We start from the raw sequence: 25,016 nt of genomic DNA on the forward strand, positions 1-25,016 counted from the left end.
TTTTTTCCCTGTGTATTTCTTAAACCCCTTTCGGCTTCATATTATCTCAGTTCACTGGCATCTGTGGCCTGGCACCTGTTTTGACTAAGTCATCACATGTCTTTCCCTACACAGTGCAGTCCCTGAAGCCTTATCTGCTAGGACCAGCCTTTGGCTGCCCTGGGAGGGCCTCCCAGTTGCTTGCTGTATCTGTTTTTCTCCAGAAGAAAACAAGAGAAAATTAGCAAGGTTGATTTTACCTTCCACATAAGGAATTATATTGGGGCCTTCATTTATTGTTGAGACTTTTTAAAAATTACTGAGTTCTTTCCATGTATTGTTATTTAAATAGTATAACTTAATGATGTAGATACCCTTGTGCATGTGTGCTAAGTTGCTTCAGTTCTGTCTGACTCTTTGTGACCCCATGGACTGTAGCCAGCCAGATTCCTCTGTCCATGGGATTCTCCAGGGAAGAATACAGGAATGGGTTGCTATGCCCTCCTCCAAGATTCCCTTATAGTGGCCTATTATACAACAGAAGAAATAAAACAAAGGTGTTGAGAAAAAAATTTGCCCAATATCATGTGGTTAGTACAGGATAGGACCAGGACTGGAATCCAGGCAGACTGACCCTAAAGCCCACACTCTTACCCACTGTGCTACTGGATTTCCTTTGAACCTCTAAATCATGTTTTCCCCCTGCTGGGTAACAAGAAGTCCCCAGGAACACACTTATGTTAGAGATTCAGCCTGGGAATTATGAAAATTGGATTCGTCTTCTGTGCTTTAACCACCTATAAAGGAAGAGCATTCGAGGTAGGGAAAATGCTCGTGCAAAGGTCTAATGGCCATGGGGGAAAGAAAGGCCAGCATTAGGGACAGTGGGAAGCCGCTGTGGTGTTTCAAGCTGGGGGAAGGAGGGGATTAGCCGTACCACAATGACACAGTTCACCCTGTCTAGCTAAAAGGGAACAAATGTGGATTCCGGGAGATTTGTTACTGATAAAATCCAGCCGTGAGGCGATGGTAGCTTGGGTTAGGGTATTGCTAGTGTGTGTGGTGGGGGTGGGGGGTTGGGGGGCAAAAAGCTTTTTATTTTTTTAAAAAAAAGTATTTATTTGGCTGCATGGGGACAGCTTGCAGGATCTTTAGTGCAGCATTTGAACTCTTAGTTGAGGCATGTAGGATCAAGTTCCCTGACCAGGGACTGAACCTGGGCCCTCTGCATTGGGAGCACAGAGTACTAGACAGTGGACCACCAGGGAAGTCCCCAAAAAGTTATCTTCCTGGTTAAAACTGTGATTTGACGATGCATACAGCCTTTAACAAAACATTCCAGAAATTACACTTCCAAATATGTGTTACTGCCTTCAAAGTGTCATACTGGGAGGTGATACACCCATTTTAATGATGCTGCATGGCTCTAAACAATTTTGTAAAGCCTCTTTTAGAACTTCCTTCAGAACCAGTTTATAGCCAAACCAGAGAAAAAGACTTATTACTCTCTATACAGTCATACTTCATAACTCCCCAAAGCTAAGAGAACTATGTAACATTGTTAAACTGATGCAGCTTAAAAGAACTTCCCTTTATGAGTCTGACTTCCCAACATATATAGTGAGAACACTTCAGTAAGAAAACAAGCAAATATATGCGGGGAAAAAAAGCTAAGTTGTCTGATTCTTCATCAAAGAATGAGGATACATTCTTTAGGCAAAGAAGGAGCCAACTTGGGAAATTCAGAGGCAGAAGAAATTCTTGGACAGTCAGGAGGGAATTTCTTTTTTTTTAAGGGAGCAGATAACCAATAAATCTTAGGAGACTGACAACAAATTTCTCACAGGAGAAAAAAAAAGAATGAAGTTATAGCCATCAGTTTTTAGAAGAAGTAGGAGCATGGTGGGAAAGAGTTCAAATTTCAGAACCAAGTCTAGGAGTCAAACTCAGATGCTCTAATTAGCAGGTTTGCATAGATTCTCTCTGTGCCCTACTTTCCCCATCTGTAAAATGAAGACACATATGCCAGGAGTTGTGTAAGGTTTTATTAGTGGAGCCCAAGTCAATCACTCCCCCAATTTCTCTCATCTCAACACCTTGTCTTCAGGTTAAAGAATAGGAAACTTGGGGGAGGCAGGCAAGGGTAAAGGGGCAACCCTCCAGGAACTTTCTGACTTCCCTGGCTTCAGCTTTCTTAGCTCTGCAGGGCCAGGGCACAGACAGAAAAATACCTGGCAACTTTATCAGTCTTTTTTCAACAGACATTCCCAGAGCACCCTGTTATTTAAGGAAAGCAGCAGCCCGTTTAAGTCCCTGAAACTTTGAAAGTAACGGAAACAACCTCAACGCACAAGAGTAGGAGACTGATTGAATTGTGAGACATAATACCCAAAGGTAGTCACATGATGGAATTGTAATTGGAGACTATTAAATGACATGGGGAGATGTTCATAATCAATTAAGTAAATATTGCCATGAAACAGTATATACACTATAGATTCCCCTCTTTTTAAAATAATTGGTTTACAGGGGAAAAATTAGAAGGAAATAAGAATTGTTAACAAATTAACAAATGTTAAATTTAAAGAAGTTTAACAAATTCTAAGTGGTAGGAATGTGGGTGTTCAAATTTTTTTCCTTTATAAACCTTGTACAATGAACATAATATTTTTAACATACAGTATTATATGTAAATCTGATATGGCATTTGAAAAACAACTCCACAGGGAGAAATTATGACCACTTTGTTCACCCTACGATGCTACATGTTGAGACATATAGTTCAGACTTCCTAATACCACAGGCTCCTGGGCCCACAGTGGGTTTGTACCCTCTTCAGCATTCACATCTTGACAGTCACCTCTCTGGTTGGCAGCAAGATTAACAAAGGAAATTCCTGTCCTATAGCCTCTGCAGGAGGCCAGATCTCCACTTGAGTAGACAGTGGGAAAGGGGAGGAAAGCATATGGCCCAGACTTCCTTGAGTTTGTAAAACAGGAGTATAGTGTGAGTAGTTAAAATACATTTTATCACTGCTGTAGCTGTTAAGAATAACTATCATTTACTGAACACTTCCTTTGTGCTGGACGCCTCCAGGATCATCTAATTTTCACGATGGCCAGTTAGGTATTATCCCTATTTCACAGATAAAGAGGTCAGACAATGTGCCTAAGTTCCCAATGACAGGAAGTGGCAGACGTAAGGTGCTTCGGAGATTGCAAAACTGTTTCAAAATGGCCTCCATCATTCTTTGCACTACTCTGTGAGATGAGCATTCTGTGATTTAACTTGAGAAATGAAGGGGCAGATGGCTTCAAAGGCCTTTCCGAGGTTCTTCATGGCTGATCCCAAAGGCCATTTCCAGTTTTTGGCTTCAGTAGAGGAGTTGTGTACTGAATGGGTCAATGGTGAAGCCAAACATTTTGGGTATGTTACCCCAGATGATGAGAAGCAGATTTTAATATGACCTTGATGAAGGCAGGGTGTGGCGGGAGACCAGCAAACAATCAGACCATGGTGGTAAGATTGCTAAGGAGATAATCCTGTACAGAGGATACAGGACCAGCTACTTTGGAGCTAGATGGAAGAAAGGAGAGAGCCAAGGCAGAAGAGCCTAGGTTCTTGAATGAATTTGATGATTGGTGCACCAGCTCAACCCTACCTGTAAAAGGTAGTGGCTCCATTCACATAGAGGTGAAATTATTTTGGCCCAGTGTGTAGGCTATCATAAAACTGTATTTTATTCAGGTCCTGAATAAGACACTCTGCTGCTAATTCTTGAAGTACTGTATGTGCTAATATTGACTTTTTGATAAGCTCACATAACAGAAAGAAAGACAACATGGCTATAATAATTTACTGCATTTTCATTTCTTATTTGGGACAACACCAAACGTTGTTTGAAGAAGTGAACTGGGACACTGAGTTATTTGCATACTATCTATATTATTTGTTATATCACAAGTAAATGCTCATGATTGGTCTTAATGGAAGTAAATTTTCAAAATTTTTGTTGTTTAGTTGCTAAGCTGTGTCCAGCTGTTTTGCAACCTCATGGACTGTAGCCTACCAGGCTCCTTGGTCCATGGGATTTCCTAGGAAGAATACTGAAATAGGTTGCCATTTCCTTCTCCAGGAGATCTTCCCGACCCAGGGATCGAACTCACATCTTCTGCATTGGCAAGTGGGTTCTTTACCACTGAGTAACCAGGGAAGCCCCAAATTTTCAAGTTAGTGATCTTGGCAAATTTTCAATTTAGTAATCTTGATTTATTTTTTTAAATTGCTTTGTGTGTGTGTGTGTTAGGAGAGAGGGAGCAGCAACAGAAGAGGAAGCATTTTCCCAGAATCGTGGATTAGCAAACTTGGATCCTTGTCACTTCAGTATTCTTGCCCAGAAAATCCCCTGGACAGAGGAGCCTGATGGGCTTCAGTCCACGGAGTTGAGAAAAGTGTTGGACTGAGCATGCACGTGCAGATGCTTGTCTAGGCTCCGCCCTCACCTAGCTAAGTAATTCTGAATTAATTTCTTAATCTTCAGATTACTCACCTGTACAATGAGATTCTAAAAGGCAGGTGATGTTTGATGTTGTTAATATTCTGTGTGACAAGCTAGCATTCCACAGGTATCCACAACAACAGTAAACAGACCTTAAGTCCAGAGTAAGTATGCCTAAATGTCAAATGCTATAAGATGGACATTTGTGAATGGCTGTCTTTATTCTCCAGGGTATGGATGGTGGGCAGTCTAAGTAGAGAGCATAGATGTCATCCTGTAGGAAAGTTTCCCCTCACTTTGTCCTCACCTGGTGTGGAGAAAAGGAAGAGGAAGTGGTTAAGAGTATAGGATTTGGAAGCTGCATTCTTGGGATTCCAGACTGGAAGTTGCCTCCTCCAGTTGCTCAGACCTGACCTCTAGTTAATGACAAATACAAGCTGAATTCAACTATCCCTGGATGGTATCAACCCCTTGCTGGGATTTGTCAAGCCTTGGATTTGTGCTCTCCTAGAAGTAAGGATATGTTCTTTGAGATTCTGGGAGAAACCGTTATGCTCTAAGGATAAATGAGATAATAGAACTAACTACAAATGCTTAGGTCTTAATTCAATACAGTGGACCACAGAGTTTAAAATGTGGAAATTACCTTTTCAAATGTATGTTTAATTATTCTGAGGATCTGATTGCCTGTCAGATATCTACTGGACTTGTTATGAGGATGAAATAGGAAAAACAAAAAGAAGACACTAAGGACAGCTTTCAGAAATACGGGAAGGGAAATTTCCCACGTGGTTAGGCAAACACACCAATCCTTACTATCTTTCTTGCCCACCAAAAAGCTCTGACAGTAATGCTTTAAAGGCTTGTGTGGTGGTTCAAGCCTACTTAGAAGTTCACAGAGCCCTATGCTAAGCTTCGGGTATTTTCATAGGTTCCTCTTGTTCAGTAATTGTGCCCTCCAAATTTATACTTCTCGTTTCACTCCACGCTTCCTTCATCTGTCCCCTAGGCTTTCAGTGCCTTCCACGAAATATTTTTCTACCTCCAACCAAAACAGTGTAAGAGGACTGCCTAAGTGAAAGTGACAGTCGCTCAGTTGTGTCCAACTCTTTGCGACCCCATGGACTGTCCATGGAATTCTCCAGGCCAGAATACTGGAGTGGGTTGGCATTCCCCTCTCCAGGGTATCCTCCGAACTCAGGGATGGAACCCAGGTCTCCTGCATTGCGGGCGGATTCTTTACCAGCTGAGCCACAACGGAAGCCCCTAAGTGCCTAAGGGGAACCTATAAAAGTATTAGGAGAGAGTGAGGGCCAGTTACTGCCCATAAGTCGGGCACTTTAAAGGCTTTTACTTGAATCACCGTTTAGGGTTTAAAACACCAGGAAAGCAGGAGCTTTCCTCCGCGAGGAGTGCCCACATTCATTCCCAAGCTGCAGTTTCCGATGAGTAAAGACAGGCATCACCTCATCACTTCAAGATTCCGGCGACACTTCTCTACGTCGAAACATAGTTCCTTTTCGACGCGTAAGCGCTTTCAAGAGCCTCAACCGCCTAAGAGATCCTGAGGTTTACCCATTGCCCAGGAGACGCGCCGGGTTTTGTTTTTCTACTGCCCCGCCGGAGCAAGCCCGCCCACTAGCGTCAGAGCTAGCTCCTCACTGGTCCGGAAGTGTGCTCGTCTCCTCAGAAAGCCAATCAGAGCCTCACTTTCTACTCAGGGGATTTGAAAAACGGAAAAGACCTTGACCTGTTCCTGGGAGTAGGGCGGGGGTGTGAATGATTGACAACTCGACTCTCCAATAGTCAGAGCCCTAGGACCTGCCCATTCTGGCTCCAGGGCTAGAAAAGAGAGTCGATGCCGGCCGCAGTGATGAGTCCTGGGAGACGCTTGCTGTTCGGCGGTTCAGAGGAGCGGCTGCTACTGGTGGCCTTTTTGCAGGTGAGTGGTTGCTGTTGTTAATAGTGCTGTTGCGAAGGTTTTCCATTTGTCAGTGATGTGGTTTATTTCGGCGCGCTGGAGGGCCAGTTTCTTTCCTCCCCAGATTCAGTCTGTGGTGGGAGTCTGGCACTCGCACGCCCACCCCTCAAGCTCCGACCCTCACTTAGCCCCCAGGTCCCGCTCAGCTGTCCCTTTCTCAGAATAAGCCTGTCTAGTCTGCCAACGGCAAGGAGGACCCCGCGTTGGTAGTGGTGTCTCGGCGGCAAGAATAAACAGGGAGTCGAAGGGAGAAATAACTCTATTCCCCTGGACGTCTCAGGTACCGGGTGTCAGTCAGAGCCCCGTCCATCGTAGGACTCCCCCCTGAAAGGGCGCTTCCGTGTGTTTTCAGGGCCTTGGCGCTATATTGAGGGCGATGGCAGACTTGGCCCTTGAAGGCTCAGTAGATAGAAAAAACCTGAACGTCATGAAAGGAGAAAGGTAAATATCTGCAGTGGTTTCATGGAGGGTTCAAATCTGGAACTAAATCACAGGTTCTTTGAACCACTACAAATGGTTCTTCTTTCCAAGGGATGAGGGCCATGTTACTGGAGAAAGAGAGTAGAAATGCCGAATTGAAGTGAAATTCACAGTTGAGTTTTGAGGAATAATTGGTTGTTGGCTAACTTACTATAACCCTCATTACCTTACCACCTCCCAAATTACAGAGGCTTAATGGCTTGTAAGTGGTACCAGAATGTTAACTGCCCACTTTGGGGGGAAAAAATCAGATGCAGTCTTTCACCAGTAGTTTCTCGGGTTTTCTATAATGAAAGCAGAACACATGTCATTTTGTCTTTTAAAACTGTCTCCCCTGAGGCCAGGGGACTAGGTTTGTTCCATCCTTGTATTCCTATGCACCTCACATACCACAGATGCTATACTCAATTGTGGTGGGGTTTACAGAAGCATGATTCCATCAAATGGTGTTGTGGAACTAGCTCTGAGTTGGCAGTCAAGACACCTGGTTTTAGTCTTGAAGTTGTGTGATCTTAGTGAAGTGAAAGTCACTTAGTCATGTCCGACTCTTTGCAGCCCTGTGGACTATACAGTCCATGGAATTCTCCACGCCAGATTACTGGAGTGGGTATCCTTTCCCTTCTCCAGGGGATCTTCCCAACCCAGGGATCGAACCCTGGTCTCCCACATTGCAGGCAGATTCTTTACGAGCTGAGCCACAAGGGAAGCCCAAGAATACTGGAGTGGGTAGCCTGTCCCTTCTCTCCAGGGGATCTTCCTGACCCAGGAGTCAAACCAGATTCTCCTGCATTGCAGGCAGAGTCTTTACCAACTGAGCTACCAGGTGTAATCTTAAATCATTTCAATTCTCTGACTTTTAACTTCTGCCTCTTTAAAAAGTGGATGTTGCATTAAATTATTTCTGAGGTCCACGCCTGTGTTCAAAGTCTGTTTTAAACTAAAGATTCTTAAACATTTTCCACCACAAGTACATCAGCAAAATCTCATTACAGTAAATTCCTAACCAGTCTGTTAGCAAATGAAAGCTCCCAGATACAAGGGTTGTACCTGGTTCTTTTGTGTCCATATTTAAACCAATCCAAGTGGATCATTGTAGAAAATTTGATTGTTGTCCAGAATGAGTATTGTACAGAAGTAAAATGTGGCAGAAAATGTCATCCTTTATTCCACTACTCAGAGACAGCTGCTGATGGTGTCTGGGAGGATCTTTCAGTCTCTCTTCCTCTTTTGCTTTCTATGGTTGGTTGAAATTAAGTGGCACATTTCATTTTAAATTTATATTAAGTAATGACATCTAAATTCAGCCACACCTTCATCTTTGTCTTGTACCTAGAGCACAGAGGACACGCCAGCATCTGAGCTGATGATGGGTCACTTGAACATCCTTGGAATGAAATCTGGTGTGAAGGGATATTTTTATGAGGAAATAGGACTAAAAGTATCACTGAATAACAAAACTCTTTAACTGAAACGTGACCACAAATATGAAAAAAACATAGTTTATAAAATGTAAAATAAATGTTAGCCACTTCACCAAAGCATGTGAATTATAGAATATCACTTAGTATTTGGTATGCTTCTAGGATTGTATCTTACCATCAACACCCCTGCCCTGAAACACATACAACATTTGATTTCATTCCTCCTTCCCTTATCTAATTTAACCTTTTCTCCTTACCCCCACCCTCATTTTGTTTTATCCCCAACTTTTGTTCCTGCTCATACCATCAGCAAGGTAGGATCACTTTCAAGGGCCTGAGGTCTGTATCAGTCTTCATGTGTTAGTCAAAGTCTGCACCATTCAACCCAGAATACCTTGCATTCTTTGGTAGGGTGCTTCACCATCATCTCATTTAGTATTCCTCATAGCCCCTTGAGAAACAGTAATTTCATTATCCTCATCTTTATGGACAAGGAACCTGAGGTACAGCAGATAAATAGTCAAGATGACACTGTCATTAAGTAGCAGAGCGGGGACCAAAGTCTAGCTTTCTTGACTTCACACTTTTGGGATTTGGTGGAAATGGTTTGTTTTGACACAGGTGCTACTATAGGGGAATAAGTAACCAGAGATGGGAAAGAGACGTCTTGAGTGGGTATTCCACGTATGAGTGATGCCATGCCAGCTGGGACAGGCCACATGCCCCACGCACACACCTCTCATTGCTGGACACTTCCCTGTGAATAAGGGTCTACCTGCTATGGTTTGTTACCTCTGTAACATGGGGTCAGTCAGGGCTGTTAGAAGGTATAAAGTTGGAGAATGACAGGGTAATAGTGTCTGGAAAACACCTATAAGTGATGGAGTTTGCTCCTGGTAAAATAGTTGTTCTTATAATGCAAATACAAATGGAAAAATTACCATCAAGCTTTCGGAAAAGTAATAGATGAGGAACAGGAGGTACTTTTGGATACAGGCATGTTTTAACTTTTCATATTGAGCTGGACTTGGAGAATCTTAGGAACTGAGCTCCAGATTTCATTTCCCTTAAGAACTGTTCCTTTTTAATTTATTGGAAACTTGGTTAACCTCTCTTTTTCCTATCCTCAAGTCTAGCCACTCTGTCTTCTACAGAGCTAGATTCCTAATGCAGTGGGGTTGAGAGTCATTCAAAGCTGCATAGTGAGGATTTAGACCTCCAAGTGGTGCGAATATGGAAACACCCAAATGGTCTCTGGTAGCGTTTGAATATTTATTATTGAAGGGAAAGCTTTGGATCAAAGCAACTCTGGCTCTGCATCCCTTATTTTATATTGCTTCAGCATTGTATCATTGATCACATTTCTTACTCAATTTTTGGGAACAGAAAACAATCTGAGACTGGACTTTATCCTATAATTTCCCCACCTGTTCATGAGTTGCCAGGTATGTATTCATCTGAAGTGTGAAGCACTGTGACAATTTATAAAGATGTCTAATAAAAGTAAAGCATGTCAAAATGACAGATTATATTTTTGAAGTTGGTTAACAAGATGAATAATTTTTTTCCCTATTGTTCTATCTTGAACCCATTGTTAAGTAATTTGATGAAGCAAAATAAACTACTCAGACTGATTTAAATGTGCTCAGTATTGTCTTACGTGAAGGATTAAAAACAGTTATGAATGGGATTCCATTATTCAGAGTACTTGCAGTGCTGGCCAAGAATAAAATCAGGTGATTTTAATAATGTTGGGATTATCCTATGACAGGATGCTTAAAATGTTCAAAATGCTGATGTGATTAGTAGATCTGAGTAATCTCAGCTAGACCAGGGTTTAGGAAGCTAAGACCTTCTGGCCTACTATCTTTCCAGTCCACAAACTATGAATGGCTTTTACATTTTTTTAATGGTTGGAATAAGTCAAAGAATAACAATATTTCATGTGCATGGAAATTATATGAAATTCTCATTTCCTTATCCATATGTAAAAGACCAAAAGTTCCAATATGTTTATTGGAACATAGCCTTATTTGTTCATATATGCATTGTTTATGACTGCTTTCAGCTACAGTGGCAGAACTGAGTAATTTATGAGAGACCATATTGCCCACAAAGCCCCAAAAATTTACTCTTGCACCTTTTACAGAAAAAGTTGCCCCCTCCCACCCCGCTTTTTGTTTTTAACCTCCATCTAAGCTGGAGTGACTGAACTGAACTGAAGCTGGAGTGTCTCTCACATCATTGCCTTCATCCCATTTCAACAGCAGTTACGCTGCCCCAGGTCTTCATTAAATGTTACCAGAATAGTTGCAAAAGATTCATAAGTATTCACATCCATTTCCCTTGCTTGTAAGTGCTGCCTGATCCTCCTAAAATACACATTATTAAAGCTTTAATGATGTCCCAGTACTTGCAGAAGAACCTATGTTCTTTGGCACAGTGTCCTTTCAGGGCCACTATTCAGCCTTATCTTTCTAGACTAGTGTCCTCCTACTTCCTTATTATACCCTATACTTAGTATAGGGTGATCATGTAATTTTCCACATGGGACCTTCAAGTGTGAAAGGGGCCCTATAATAATTATGCTGGGGAATCAGGTCTAAATCAAGATTGTTCTGGGCAAACCAGTTTGAATGGTTCTCCATAAATACCCATTCCCTTCCCTCTACTCACTGTTCCATTAGACCAGAATTCCTTTTCTTTTTTCTATAAATCTTAAGCATCTTTTCAAATCCAGCTTACATAGTGCCATGTCCATGAAGCATTATTCAAAAAATCCCCCAAAACAACTCCTTTTCCATCTCCCTTATACATCAAGTGCTTTCTCGTGCTGTGGATTACTTTCTGCTGTCGTGATACACACACGTCACTTTTCCCCTGTTAGTCCCGTGGAGGCATCATTCATGTTCGATTCTCTGTTCCTCCCAGGCCTAGCCATGTTCAAATGAGATTTGCAGCACATGTTTGAAGAATGAGTTGTTTGACCAGACTGGGCAGACTGATGAGTATCTGGGGCTGTCAATGGATACATCATCTATTTTAATGTCATTAAAGTCGTGAGAAAAGTTGGGTTTCCAGGGTAGGAAGACAGCCTTGGGTGCCCATGTGGTAGTGGAGCAGAGTGGGTCAGGGCATATGTATAGGCTTTGGGGTCCAGGCTGGCCTGATATTGAACTCCTGCTCTGCCACTTACAATCTTTGTCCTCTTGGGCAAGTTAGCCTCTCCTGAGTTTCTGCATCTATAAAATAGGAGTAACTGGAGTAACCTGTCCATAGAATGGTGGTTGAGAATTCAAATCGTCCCAAGCACACGAGAAGGAAAGGTAGCAGCCGTGGCAGGCTAAAATCATGCAGGTTTCGCTGCTGGCTCAGACGGTAAAGAATCTGCCTGCCGTGCAGGAGACCCAGGTTTGATCCCTGGGTAGGGAAGGTATGCTATGATACATATACCTCACCATCCTAGTACTGTTGCCAGCAGGTGGACAGCACCAGGATGTAACAATAGAAGAGGTGGAGAAATGCAGCCTTGAAGTCTTAGAAGAATTTTTCTTCCCTTGATGGAAGTGCTCAGCTTCAGAGGAGTCAAAACAGTGGGAGTCCTGAGTGAAGATGGTCTCCACTTACTAAGAAGTGATTAATCAGCAGTCTTTTGAGAGACTTTCAGTAGAGTGGGCAAGGTACAAGGTAGGTGTCAGACGACGAAAAAAAAAAAAAATAATGGCCAGAAGGAAGGGAAACACAACCAAGAGGAAGGGGCAGGAAGAGGAGATGCAGAGTCATGTAAAAGATATGTTTGCTCAGTATTTTTTTTTTTTTCCTTTGAGCCACATCATGTTTTAAAAAGGAAGGCACCCTGAAGTGTGGTCACTCAGTGACCTGTGTGGCCCCTTGGGGGTATGAAGTAAATCATTGACTAAAATCAGTACTTTATTCAAGTGCCAATAACCCTTGCTGAGAGGATAAATGAGGACCCTTAAAAATCAACTCCAGCATGGTAAGCTTTACCAAAAGCAGCACATGCCCCATCCCCGCAAAGCTTGATGTTTTAAAAAGAATAGTTTTTAATTCTTAGCATGGCCCCTCTTTCTAAGTTGGGGGTGTCTGTTGCCTGATTCGACATTATGCCTTGAGGTTCTCTCGAACAGTCACACGCCGAGCCCTCCTTTATACTCACCTTATTTGTGAGCATCTCATGAAATGTCTGCCTGGGTTGGAAAGACAAGCTGTGACTGGAGATGCTCCTGTGAAGTAAAGCCAAGTGAGTCTAGATACTCACACCCAGACTCGCACGTCTTCCATGATGAGGTAGAAAGAGCATGGGTGTCAGAGGCACAGGGCCGGGATGACAGCTCCAGTTTCATTTAGTACCTCTGTGTTTTTGAACAAATCAATCTCTCTTTTCTCTGTGCATATTGTTAAGGCCATTTAGGAACATACTAAACTGTAACAGATACAAAAATATGATGGGTGATTGTTCCTGGCTCTGCCTTTGCCATCAAATACATTGGAATTCTTGAGTTAAAACTTCCTAACATCTTGGACCTGCCAACTGACTGTTGATTTGTTTTTTTGGCCATACCGTGTGACATGTGGGTTCCACACTGCCTCCAGTAGAAGGGTGGAGTCTTAACCACTGGATTGCCAGAGATGTCCCTAGCTGACTGTTCTATGCTTTGGCAGTTACCACTAAAACTATTGGACTTCCCAGCTGGCATAGTGATAAAGAATCCACCTGCCAGTGCAGGAGATGTCAGAGTTGTGGGTTCAATCCCTGGGCTGGGAGGATCCCCTGGAGTAGAAAATGGCAACCCCCTCCAATATTCTTACTGGGAAAATTCCATGGGCAGAGGAGCCTGGCAGCCTACAGTCCATGGGGTCACAAAGAATTGGACACGACTGAATACTCATTGCACCACGCTTAGCCTTATTAGCACAATCTAATCATTTCTGCTTGTGTTTGATTCAGTCAACACACCTACTAAGCACCTTGTATGTGTCAAGAGTCATGCTGGGTTCCAGAGATAGGCAGTAAGTCATCAGCTCTAATGCAGCTTACAGGGCACACAGATGGGGAACAAGTGATCTGTCACAGTGACCCATCACAACTGCACCCAGCGTCATAAAACAGGGGGCTGTGGGAAGCCACCTCACTACTTTCAATGGGTGAGAAAGAAGGGCACACACAGAAGTCTGAAAGCATCGTCCTCAAACCAGGAGCATCAGCATCACCTGGAATCTTGTTAGAAATACAGTCTCCTGCCCACCCTAGACCTTACTCATTCAGGCTGCGGAAATGGGGCCCAGTAATCTGAAACAGTTCTCATAGTGATTCCAATGCACATTAAAGTTTGAGAAACCACCAGCCTAGAGGAAATAACATTTAAACTAAGCTCTATAGTCACACCATTCAATATAGTAACCACTGGTCATGGGTGGCTATGGAGCCCTTGAAACTTGGCTAGTTCAAAGTGAGTTGTGCTTTTAAGTATAAAATGCAGATCGGGTTTCAAAGACTTACTAAGAAAAAAAAAATGCCTCATTAATTATTTTATATATATCATATGTTAGAATGATAATCCTTTGAAACTAAAGGGTTAAATAAAATGAATTATTAAAATTTCACCTACTTTTTTCTGCTTAATATGATTTTTAGAAAGTTTAAAGTTACCAATTTTAAAAAGCCGATTATATGTAGCTTGCATTACGTTTTGATTGGACACAGCTGATGACTAGTGGGCCCAAAGAGCAGAGTGGGACTGAAGTGGCAGTTGGAGGGGAGGTGATGATGGGCAAGGGTTCTGTGTAGGATACAGAGTGTGCAGAGTTCCTGAGGCCAGAAAGAACATGGTATGTTCAAGGAAATAAATCCAAAGCCTTACTGGTCACTTTAAGGATTTTGAGTTTTGTCCTAAGATCAACAGGAAGTAATTTGAGGGTTTTAAACAGGGTACTCAGTTTTCAGGAAGTTTGTAGCTAATACATGAGGGTAAGAGAACTACAGCTGAATATTGCAGGACTCTCAGAATCAAAGCTCCCTGCTCCTGCCCAACAGATGGTGGGGGTGGAGGCAATCGGTCAGGCAAGAGGGAGGGAGCAGGACCCTGACCATTAGCTGCCCCCACCCCAGGATACGAGGCACAAATCCCCCTGCTACAGGGAAAAGCAGACATCTGGGAATAGTTTTGTACTCAGTTCATTTTCAGCTTGGTCAGTGTTGAGAGCTGGAGGAAACATTCCAGAAGAGTCCAAAGTTGAGTAGGAGTTTGATTACAGAGCTGGGACTCTGCAAGGCACTGGCAAAGGTTTGGTGAAGGGAGGATCGGGGACAAGGAAGCCTGGCATAAGTGGGGATTAGCGGGTCTGTCCTTTGAAAGAGTGCACTGGACAACTACAGAGAAAGGGCCCGGGTTAGAGCCTGGAGGCCTGGGCTCTGACCAGCTCCAGGAGATGGGGGTGGGGCTTCCCATTCACCTGTGGCCTGGAGGAGCTTCCCCTTTAAGTCACAGGTCATACACTAGCAGACTCAAGCTACCCTCAGACAGGTCTTGTTTAGCTCACGTTTTTTAAAATGTATTCTAGTTAGTTGCTAGTATTTATATAGGATAGTACATGAAATTCACATTTCCATTTCTTTTGAAAATTGAAAAATTGAGGACCTCAGTCTCACAGAGAAATGGGCTGGAGCTAAATAGTAGCTACTCTTCATTTTTCCTATGAACTTTTAAGCTGAAATGATCACATTATAAAAAAAGAGACATTTATTTACTCTTAAAAACAATACAGAATCCACAAGTTCTTTCTGGTCTGAGTCTTGCATTCTCTCCAGTCTTCTGTTTCCAACAGCCCCCAGCTTCTCTTTGTTCTCCAGAAAAGTTCTAGAATGGTACCCTTAGCTCAGCGAGACTAGATTATACAGATGCTCCATCCATGTGACAATGTGCATGAGTTGCATCCATCAGAGAAGCACATATGTTCTCTGCAGTTCAGCAATGTTCCCACCACCCCTGCAGCCCCACACAGATCTGCAGCCCCTGCCTGAAACTTTAAGTGAAACTGACAGCAGTGTTGTATTTGTTGGTAAACACTTGGCATACCAGCTCCCACAGAGACTGAATCATAAAGATTGCAAGCTATAAACCTCAACAGCTCCTTTGTAAATATTCAGCCATTAATTAAATGGCAAAGGTCAGTTGATAGCAAGGAGAGAGGAAAGGGACTTTGTTGACCTGAAGTAGATGCTCCAGTTTGGTATCTTATCCTGCGTTTGCCCTCTGTGCACCATAATAAGGGGCTGGCGTATTTGTAGAGTCTTTGTGGCTGTAGCACTATTTCTCTGCTCCAGTGTATATATTTTGAGAGGGAAGAAACAGAAATTGTCTTATTTCTTAAAGTAAACAAATAGAGCTGATTAAAATACTGTAAAGCTTCGTGATAGGTGCCTGAGTGTTCATGATGTTATTGCTACATTTTTCCCCCCTCAGGATAATTCATCATCGAAAGATGATGAAGGGGTGCATCTGCCTCCAGTATTTGTACACCACACCTTCTTCCTTTGAAATGAAAAATAGCTTCTTTGCTATAAAGAGCTTCTTGCTTGACAAGACACAGTAAGGGCTGAGGTAGAGAACAATTGACAGTTTCTCTTTTCTCCACCCCTTTTCACCACCACCACCAAAAACAGAGCAGTAAATGTTGTATGGGCATGAATCCAGTTTTTGATGGGCCTGAAGCTTCTAGCACTTAGTGGATTGGGGTGGGCTCTTCAAAAAAAACAATACCTAAGTGTCTTTCTTTTGCTGATTAAACACACATACACATTCTCATCCATGTGAATTCATTATTTGGTCTCTCCCAGTGCCTTAGAAGGAGTTTGTTCAAATGAGGGCCCCTAAAGCTTGAGCTTCATTCGTTTCATGATTACTCCACTTCCAGGTACCAGTAGTCACCTAGCCAAACACTGCCTAGCTGCCTTTCATCTCATTTTCAGTTTTCTGCCCCTCGATGCCCATCTGGGTTGAGGGGAGAGACATTGTTCTCCCTCTGGAAAGCCTCAGCTCTGCAAGGTACCTTCACCTGCGTCCTGAGCCCAGGCTCTTCCAGTAACCTGATGTCTCCCTGTTGCATATGCGCTAAATAAAGGTCAGACTTCACTGATGCCTGTTGAGAAGGGAAGGTCATAAACCTAACTGCTGTCGCCTTTCAACCACTTGCAGATCATCTCCATCTGCTTCCTCCCTCAGGTCTGCTCTTGGCCCTCTGAAATTGGAAGCTTTGTTGTAAAGACTTTCCCCCCACTTCAGAATCTCTTGGAATTAACTAAGGAAAGGAAGAAATTAGATCCAGATTCCAACTAACTTCATCACTGATTATTATATAACTGTGGGCGAATCACAGTTTAAGTGGGACAGAGTATCTCCAGTTCATGGAAGTTGCCAAGAATGGCAGAAGACCAGGCCCTGATGTTTGTATAATCTGTACCCCCTGGTGTGGAAAGTGCTGGGCACATAAACCGAGTAGCATTTGTCAGTGTGGATGTGTCCACTGAAACGCCAGCGAGGCAGGCTGGTGCAGCCAGGCTGCGGATTTTCTCCAGGGGACAGAGTGGGGCCCAGATTTCTGGGCTAGCAGCTTCAGTTAGGGGGTTCAGAAACACTCCAGGGTTGCCTGTCCCACCTTACTAGGGTCTTCTCTGCAATGTGGCTGGCATGAATAGGACAGCTGAAGGGTTGAGAGGAGGAGATGTGGCCTCCTTATCTGTGTGCTTCCTTTCACTCCTATAGACCTGCTCCTGGTTAATCTGTTTCTATAGGCAGCATCTCTCAACTGCCTAATTTGATAGCTTGTTTTGCATCCAGATTTATTTCTGCCAGAAACTGTCATCTTGAGTCTGGTGAGATATTATTTAAGTGACTACCATACTGGATGCTAAGGTTGATTGAAATCATCTTCAGTTCAGTCCAGTCGCTCAGTCGTGTCCGACTCTTTGCGACCCCATGAATCACAGCACGCCAGGCCTCCCTGTCCATCACCAACTCCCGGAGTTCACTCAAACTCATATCCATCGAGTCGGTGATGCCATCCAGCCATCTCATTCTCTGTTGTCCCTGTCTCCTCTCACCCCCAATCCCTCCCAGCATCAGACTCTTTTCCAGTGAGTCAACTCGTCGTATGAGGTGGCCAAAGTATTGGAGTTTCAGCTTCAGCATCAGTCCTTCCAATGAACACCCAGGATTGATCTCCTCTAGAATGGACTGGTTGGATCTCCTTGCAGTCCAAGGGACTCTCAAGAGTCTTCTCCAGCACCACAGTTCAAAAGCATCAATTCTTCGGCAATCAGCTTTCTTCACAGTCCAACTCTCACATCCATACATGACCACTGGAAAAACCATAGCCTTGACTAGACGGACCTTTGTTGGCAAAGTAATGTCTCTGCTTTTTAATATGCTATCTAGGTTGGTCATAACTTTCCTTCCAAGGAGTAAGCGTCTTTTAATTTCCTGGCTGCAATTATCTTAGTATTGTTTAAATGTTGAAACTTAGATTTTCTTGTGTGTGTGGTGTAGACTATATACCAGGTGAATGTGGTGGTTTATTGAATTAGCATGTTTAATAACTTCTGTAATAAGATGAGACTGTAAATATTACTCTCTTCACAAGAGGGAAAACAGAATGAGAAGGGTGTTCCTTCAATCTTGAGTCAGCTTCTCAAAGCTGGGAGTTCCCAGCTATAAGTCATCATTTTAGACACATACAACTCATTCTATTAAATCCTCTCTTCTGTAAGCAGGAGCCGCCTTTTTATCTGATGGAAATATAGCATACCATTAGAATGAAGTGTTCTGTTGTTTTACGTCATCCAATTAACATATATTATCTAACCATCAGAAAATTTAAGTCAGCTAACTAGGTTCCCTGTAATTATCTGTAGACTCTGCCCGTATGTGCCATAGTGTGTATGAGTTGCTGGATGCCTGATGTCAAAACGGTTCAAGGAATCATTCCAGTGTATTTTAGAAACTGACTGTTGGAAAGTTGTGCTTCCACTCCCAGGTAGTCATTTGAATGAAACATATAACTTTTATACTTCTTGTTTCTTCTCCTTCTAGATGTATTGTTGTCACTGAACACTGGCCCTTTGGAAAGCCCTAGGGAAGCTCAGCCATCAATATGTCCAAGTACAAACTGATTATGTTAAGACATGGAGAGGGTGCTTGGAATAAAGAAAACCGTTTTTGTAGCTGGGTGGATCAGAAACTCAACAGTGATGGACTGGAGGAAGCACGGAACTGTGGGAAGCAACTCAAAGCACTGAACTTTGAGTTTGATCTCGTGTTCACATCCATCCTGAACCGGTCCATCCACACAGCCTGGCTGATCCTGGAAGAGCTGGGGCAGGAGTGGGTTCCCGTGGAGAGCTCCTGGCGTCTCAACGAGCGTCACTATGGAGCCTTGATCAGTCTCAACAGGGAGCAGATGGCGTTGAATCATGGCGAGGAGCAGGTGAGGCTGTGGAGAAGGAGCTACAACGTGACCCCTCCTCCCATCGATGAGTCCCATCCTTACTACCACGAAATCTACAATGACCGGAGGTATAAAGTGTGTGATGTGCCTTTGGATCAGCTGCCACGATCCGAGAGCTTAAAGGATGTTCTGGAGAGACTCCTTCCCTATTGGAATGAGAGGATTGCTCCTGAAGTATTACGTGGTAAAACCGTTCTGATATCTGCTCATGGAAATAGCTGCCGGGCGCTCCTGAAATATCTGGAAGGTACCATCTTCATGCTATTAGTAACCAGGTCTTAGTTTAGAAAGAACATGGTTTCTAAACTAATAATGCACAGTTTATATTATAGACTTTCCTTCCCTATCACCTTTTGTCACTTCAGTCGTTTAAGGATTGTTTTGTTCTATCAGAAATCCTGGGTCTTTTACATTTGTATTATTTGCTCTAACTTCAGCAAGGCTCAGAATCACCTGAAGGGAGGGAGCATTTGGACCACCTCTGGTTTCTGGCCCCACTCTTGGAGCCTGTAGGCCCGGGGTGTGGCTCCATAATTTACTTTTCCAAAGAATTTTCAGGTGATGCTGATACTGCTGCTTGGGCTTCTCCAAGTGCTTGAGAAGCACTGATTTAAAAGATTATGTGGCTTTTGTTGTAACCAGGTAAGAGGAGGCTGGGGAGGGAAGAGGTTTCTGTAGAAATGGTATGCAAGGTACATTTTTTTGTTGTTGTTGGTTGTTCGGTGTTTCACGATAAGTAAAATTATATAGATTTTAGTCTTGCTCATGTTCTTCCAGCTTTAAACAACCATTGCTATATTTTCAGACCTAGGTTTCCTGGATAATTGTTTTGTTCCAGTCTTCTCTTTCCAGACCAGGTTTAGTCATTGACTGGGAGAAAGTTCAGGAGAAGGAAAAGAAAAGGATGGCTTATTAGAGATAATCAGTAGCTTTAATTCCTTGATGTTGTGTTTTAGAAAGTACTGTTGTTACCTATCTCTTAAGTAACATGAACTCTTCGGAGGACTCAAGCTCACCAGTATGGGGCGCCACGATTGCACTGTGACACCTTCAGGGGTTTTCTCTCTCCTTTCTCCCTTCACTAAATAATCCTGGTTGTTGTTGTTCAGAAGAGTCTGACTCTTTGCGACCCCATGGACTGCAGCATGCCAGGCTTCCCTGTCTTTCACCATCTCCTGGAGCTTGCTCAAACTCATGTCCATCGAGTTGGTGATGCCATCCAACCATCTTGTCCTCTGCTGTCCCCTTCTCCTACCTTCAATCTTTCCCAGCGTCAGGGTCTTTTCTAATGAGTTAGCTCTTCACATCAGGTGACCAGAGAATTGGAGCTTCAGCATCAATCCTTCCAATGAATATTCAGGACTGATTTCCTTTAGGATTGGCTGGTTTGATCTCCTTACAGTCCAAGGGACTCTCAAGAGTCTTCTCCAACGCCACAGTTCAAAAGCATCAATTCTTTGGTGCTCAGCCTTATGTATAGTCCAACTCTCACATCCATACGTGACTACTGGACAAACCATAGCTTTGACTATACGAACCTTTGTCAGCATTGTCTCTGCTTACTGTCTAGGTTTGTCATAGCTTTTCTTCCAAGGAGCAAGCATCTTTTAATTTCATGGCTGCAGTCACCATCTGCAGTGATTTTGGAGCCCAAGAAAATAGAGTCTGTCACTGTTTCCATTGTTTCCCCATCTATTGAAGTGATGGGACCAGATACCATGATCTTAGTTGTTTGAATGTTGAGTTTTAAGCCAGCATTTTCACTCTCCTCTTTCAGTTTCATCAAGAGGCTCTTAGTTCCTCTTCACTTTCTGCCATAAGGGTGGTGTTATCTGCATATCTGAGGTTATTAATATTTCTCCCTGCGTTCTTGATTCCAGCTTGTGCTTCATGAAGCCCAGCATTTTTTGCTTGATGTACTCTGCATATATGTGACAATATACAGCCTTGATGTGCTCGTTTCCCAGATAATCCTGGATGGGTGTGCATTTTGTGTGATGGGCTCTGTCTGGTGTTTTCTGTCTCTCGTCACAGTCACCAGTTAGCTCATTGGCATTAGAATGCATTTCTCCAACATTCCCTTTTCATTCTGCTTTTCTATACGAGGCTGTGAAAAGTGAAAAGGTTGACATTGCACATGAAATAAATGAAAATAGGTTATTGTTAACAAAATGAAGTGATCTTTATGAGATTTTAATGTAAACCTTTTAGCATATGTTTTTTTCCCCCTTTAATTTTTATAACATGGCCAAGAGCCAAGTCATTACTCATGTACCTGACATCCATTCCTTGTGCAGAGATCTAAAATCTATAGACTTTATTAGGTGTTAAAAACTTTATTGGCCAGGCATGGTGCTTGATCTGTTTATGTGTGGGCATGTGTGTGTATCTTATTTACTCAACTGTATAAAGGGTTTTATTCTTTTTTGTTCAGAATAGTCAGATATTTGATTATATATAACTTCATCATTACTGGGTTTATTATAGTACTTTATTGTTTGAAGAAGAGTTGAGGCTCCTCTGAGGAGGACAACAAACCGAAATTCAGAATTTCAAAGTTTCTGCCAGAAGATGTATTCTCTTCTCCCCAGACTAATTCCTTTTTTCCAGAGACGGAATTTAGATCTCTCTGTGGCCAGATTCCCATCCTTCAAGAAAATGCCATCATCTCCTTACGGATCCCCTTCTCTTCCCCATCTCAGCTCGGAAATCCTCCTTTTAAAGACAATTTCCTGCTGTCTGGTACTATTTACTCTTTGCCTATCTTCAGGTTTAGAGTGCTTAGATTATTCTACAGCCCCAACCATAGCTTACTCTAATACTCCCTTCTGTTAGTGCATTGGTAATTTAACCATTTGTTATTGTTCTTTTTTTGAAAAATATAGGAAGGCTTAATGAATGGTGGTGAGGAGGGTTGCCATCTTGGTGGGGTTGGAGAGAGAATTCCTCGTCAAGGGTAAAGGAACACATAAAAGAGCTGACTGTATTTTTGAGGGAGGTTTTGAAATCACTAATAATTTATTGAAAACAACCAAATGATACAGCTTTTTGAGAAAACAATCTCGCAGATCGTTTATGGTGAAACAATGATCCAACAGTTCTACCCCTAGATACATTCCTATATTAATTTCCTAGGGTGACTGTAACAAAGGACCCCTAACTTTGGTGGCTTAGAAAAACAGATAATAATTGTCTCACAGTCCTGGGAGCTGGAAGTCCTAAATCAAAGTATCGGCAGGGTCCTGCTCCCCCTAATGGCTGTAGGAGAGAATCCTGTCTTGCCTCTTGTAGTTTCTGGTGTTTGCCAGAAATCCGTAACATTCCTTGGTTTGTAGATGCATCAGTGCAACCCTCCGTCTTCACTTGGGGTTCTCCCTGTGTGTCTCTGCATCTTGTCCAAATTTTCCTGTTTATAACGACACCCAAAATATTGGACTGGAGCCTAACCCAGTGACCTCATTTTAACATGATTACCTCTATAAAAACTCATTTCCAAGTGAGATCGGATTCTGAGGTGCTGGAGGTTACCTTCAACATATGTTTTTTTTTGGAAATACAGTTAAGTTCATAACAATACCTAAGAGAAATGAAAACATATGTCCAAACAAAAACTTGTACACAAACTTTCAAAGCAGCATTATTCATAAAAGACAAAACGTAGAAGCAACCCAAATGCCCATCAATGGGTGACTGGACAGATGAAATATGTAGTATGTCCATACAATTAAATATTATTCAGCATTAAAAAATAATTAGTGAACATGCTATATAATGTGGATGAGCTTCGATATCATTATTACATGAAAGAAGCCAGTCACAAAGGATCACATATTGTAGGACTGTATTGGTATAAAATCTCTAGGATAAGCAAATCTATATACACATAAAATAGATTGTCTCCTGGGACTGAGTTGGAGGGGAAGAGGGTGGAGTGAAGAGTGACTGCTGATTCATGCAGGGTTTCTTTTTGGGATGGTGAAAATGTTCTCAAACTGATTGTGGTGATGTTTGCACAACTCTGAATGTGCTAAAAGCCATTGTATACGTTACATGGGTCAGTTGTATGTGGTATGGTATGTGAATTAATAAAGCTGCAAAATAATTTAATCAATGAGATTTAAAAAGGAGAGGATTTGATAGAGCCCTGGAAAGCAGTAGTTTGGGGCAGATACATGGACGTGACAGGTAACAGAGGAGATATGCATGGATGTGGAGTATAGAATAAATAAAAAAATTAAAACACAGCTTTGACCACTGGGGCAGAAATGGACTTATAGGCATTACTGAGGCTTCCCTGGTGGCTCAGACGGTAAAGAATCCGCCTGCAGTGCAAGAGACCTGGGTTCGATCCCTGGGTTGGGAAGATCCCCTGGAGAAGGGCATGGCAACCCATTCCAGTATTCTAGCCTGGAGAATCCCCATGGACAGAGGAGCCTCATGGGCGACAGTGCATGGGGTCACAAAGAGTCAGACACGACTGACAGACACTGACTGACTGAGAAATCAGTGGGCACTTGTTCTTAGGCTTCATTTAACTTTTCTCGTGAAGGTCTTTCTTCCTTTAATTTGGATTGTTTGGAACTAACTTACCTTTCAGAGATTAATGGAGTAGGAGCAACCTTAGATTATAACTCCTATCGCGGTCACTGTAAACAGGCTGTGTAGAAAGTGTTTTCATTTGGGGAATAACTGATTTAAAACAGCCGTGTTCGTGCTCGAAGAGGTCAGTTATACAAAGAATAGAAGGTACGTGTGGAGAAAGGTATAAGGCTGGCAGGTGTCTGCAGGAGAAGAGAAGGGAGGTATATGGGAGGGAGATAGGGAAGGTAGAAATGGTAGGATTGGTAACCAGGAAGTATGGCAGACATTCAGGGGGAAAAAATTGGCAGAAAATCCAGAATATACCATTAGGCACAAGCCAATAGCTGGGGAAGCGAATGAGTGAAGATTGCAGTTTGTCCATAGGAAGGCTTTTTAAAAATTTTTAATTATTTATTTTAATTGGAGTCTAATTACTTTACATTGTTGTGGTGGTTTTTGCCATACATTGACCTGAATCAGAGGAAGTCTTAAGAGTGGTTTGTGATCTTGGCTTCCCCATCCTTGGGAGGAGAACAGCTTTGTTCCCTTTTGGTCTATAGTACCCCCTTGTGGTACTGTTGTTAGGATTCATCAAGATTCTTTGCTGTTGCCAAGATTCCCTGTAGTAACTTCCATGCCTAACATGGAAGAAAATGACTTCATGTGCTGGAAATAGACTGGACTAGATTTTAGGATCACATCATAAATTATTATCTGTTGTTTTAAGAATCCTCTAAATGCTAATTCCCTCTGCTAAAATTTCTCTTACAGTGTATGTTGAAAAATAAGATCTAAGTATTCTATGCCACAGCTCCAAGAATTAAGCATAAGTCACTTTTTAAAGATCAGAAGAAAGTGTTTATTTCTTCCATGTCATTTCTGATAATTTAGTGAGATCACAGCCCTTTAAAAAATTTATTGTAGATGTATATGCTCACTGGAATAGGAATACCAACACTAGTTATCTTATATGTCATTAACCTCGAGAGTTCATGTGTGAAGGCTACATGTGTTGTGTTAGTCGCTTCAGTCATGTCCAACTCTTAGTGGCCCCATGCACTATAGTTTTCCAGGCTCCTCTATCCATGGAATTCTCTAGGCAAGAATACTGGAGTGGGTAGACATCTCTTCTCCAAGGGCTCTTCCCAACCAAGAGATCTAACCAGGGTCTCCTGCATTGCTGGTGGATCTTCTCGGAAGGTTAGGAAGCCTAATTTTCATGTGGTACTTGATAAATTCTCAATCTAAAATAAATACTGCATTGAATTTGGAAAATATCTTGATTCTGGGAAAGATAGAAGGCAGGAGGAGAAGGGGATGACGGAGGATGAAGTGGTTGGATGGCATCACCGTCTCAATGGACGTAAGTTTGAGCAAGCTCCAGGAGGTGGTGCAGGACAGGGAAGCCTGGTGTGCTGCAGGCTGTGGGTTCACAGAGTTGGACACAGCTGAGCCACTGAGCAACAACAGATTGAATTCAGATACTGACTTTCCAAGATTCCAAAAATTAAGTGAATCTCGCTTATTTTAAGGGCTTCCCAAGGGGCACAGT

The 25,016-nt window shown here is 42.6% G+C and overlaps 1 protein-coding gene across 4 annotated transcripts in view; it reads left to right on the plus strand.

Annotated features, from left to right (window-relative positions):
- BPGM (bisphosphoglycerate mutase) overlaps window positions 1–25,016 on the plus strand; it is a 77,172-nt gene that overhangs the window by 39,253 nt on the left and 12,903 nt on the right. Inside the window, exons 1-2 of one of the 4 annotated variants that reach the window (XM_055421296.2) lie at window positions 6,273–6,419; window positions 18,469–19,130. In XM_055421296.2, coding sequence (XP_055277271.1) covers window positions 18,530–19,130 — 601 coding nt within the window. In that variant the 5' untranslated portion in view covers window positions 6,273–6,419; window positions 18,469–18,529. Of the gene's footprint in view, window positions 1–6,272; window positions 6,420–6,810; window positions 6,900–11,894; window positions 12,047–18,468; window positions 19,131–25,016 lie in introns of those variants that run through there. The other 3 variants (XM_088834673.1, XM_088834674.1, XM_088834672.1) reach the window with 3 other exon arrangements.

Source organism: Moschus berezovskii, chromosome 3 (assembly GCF_049115385.1).
Source record: "Moschus berezovskii isolate FMDL1 chromosome 3, NW_MosBer_1.0, whole genome shotgun sequence".
Taxonomy (NCBI): domain Eukaryota; kingdom Metazoa; phylum Chordata; class Mammalia; order Artiodactyla; family Moschidae; genus Moschus; species Moschus berezovskii.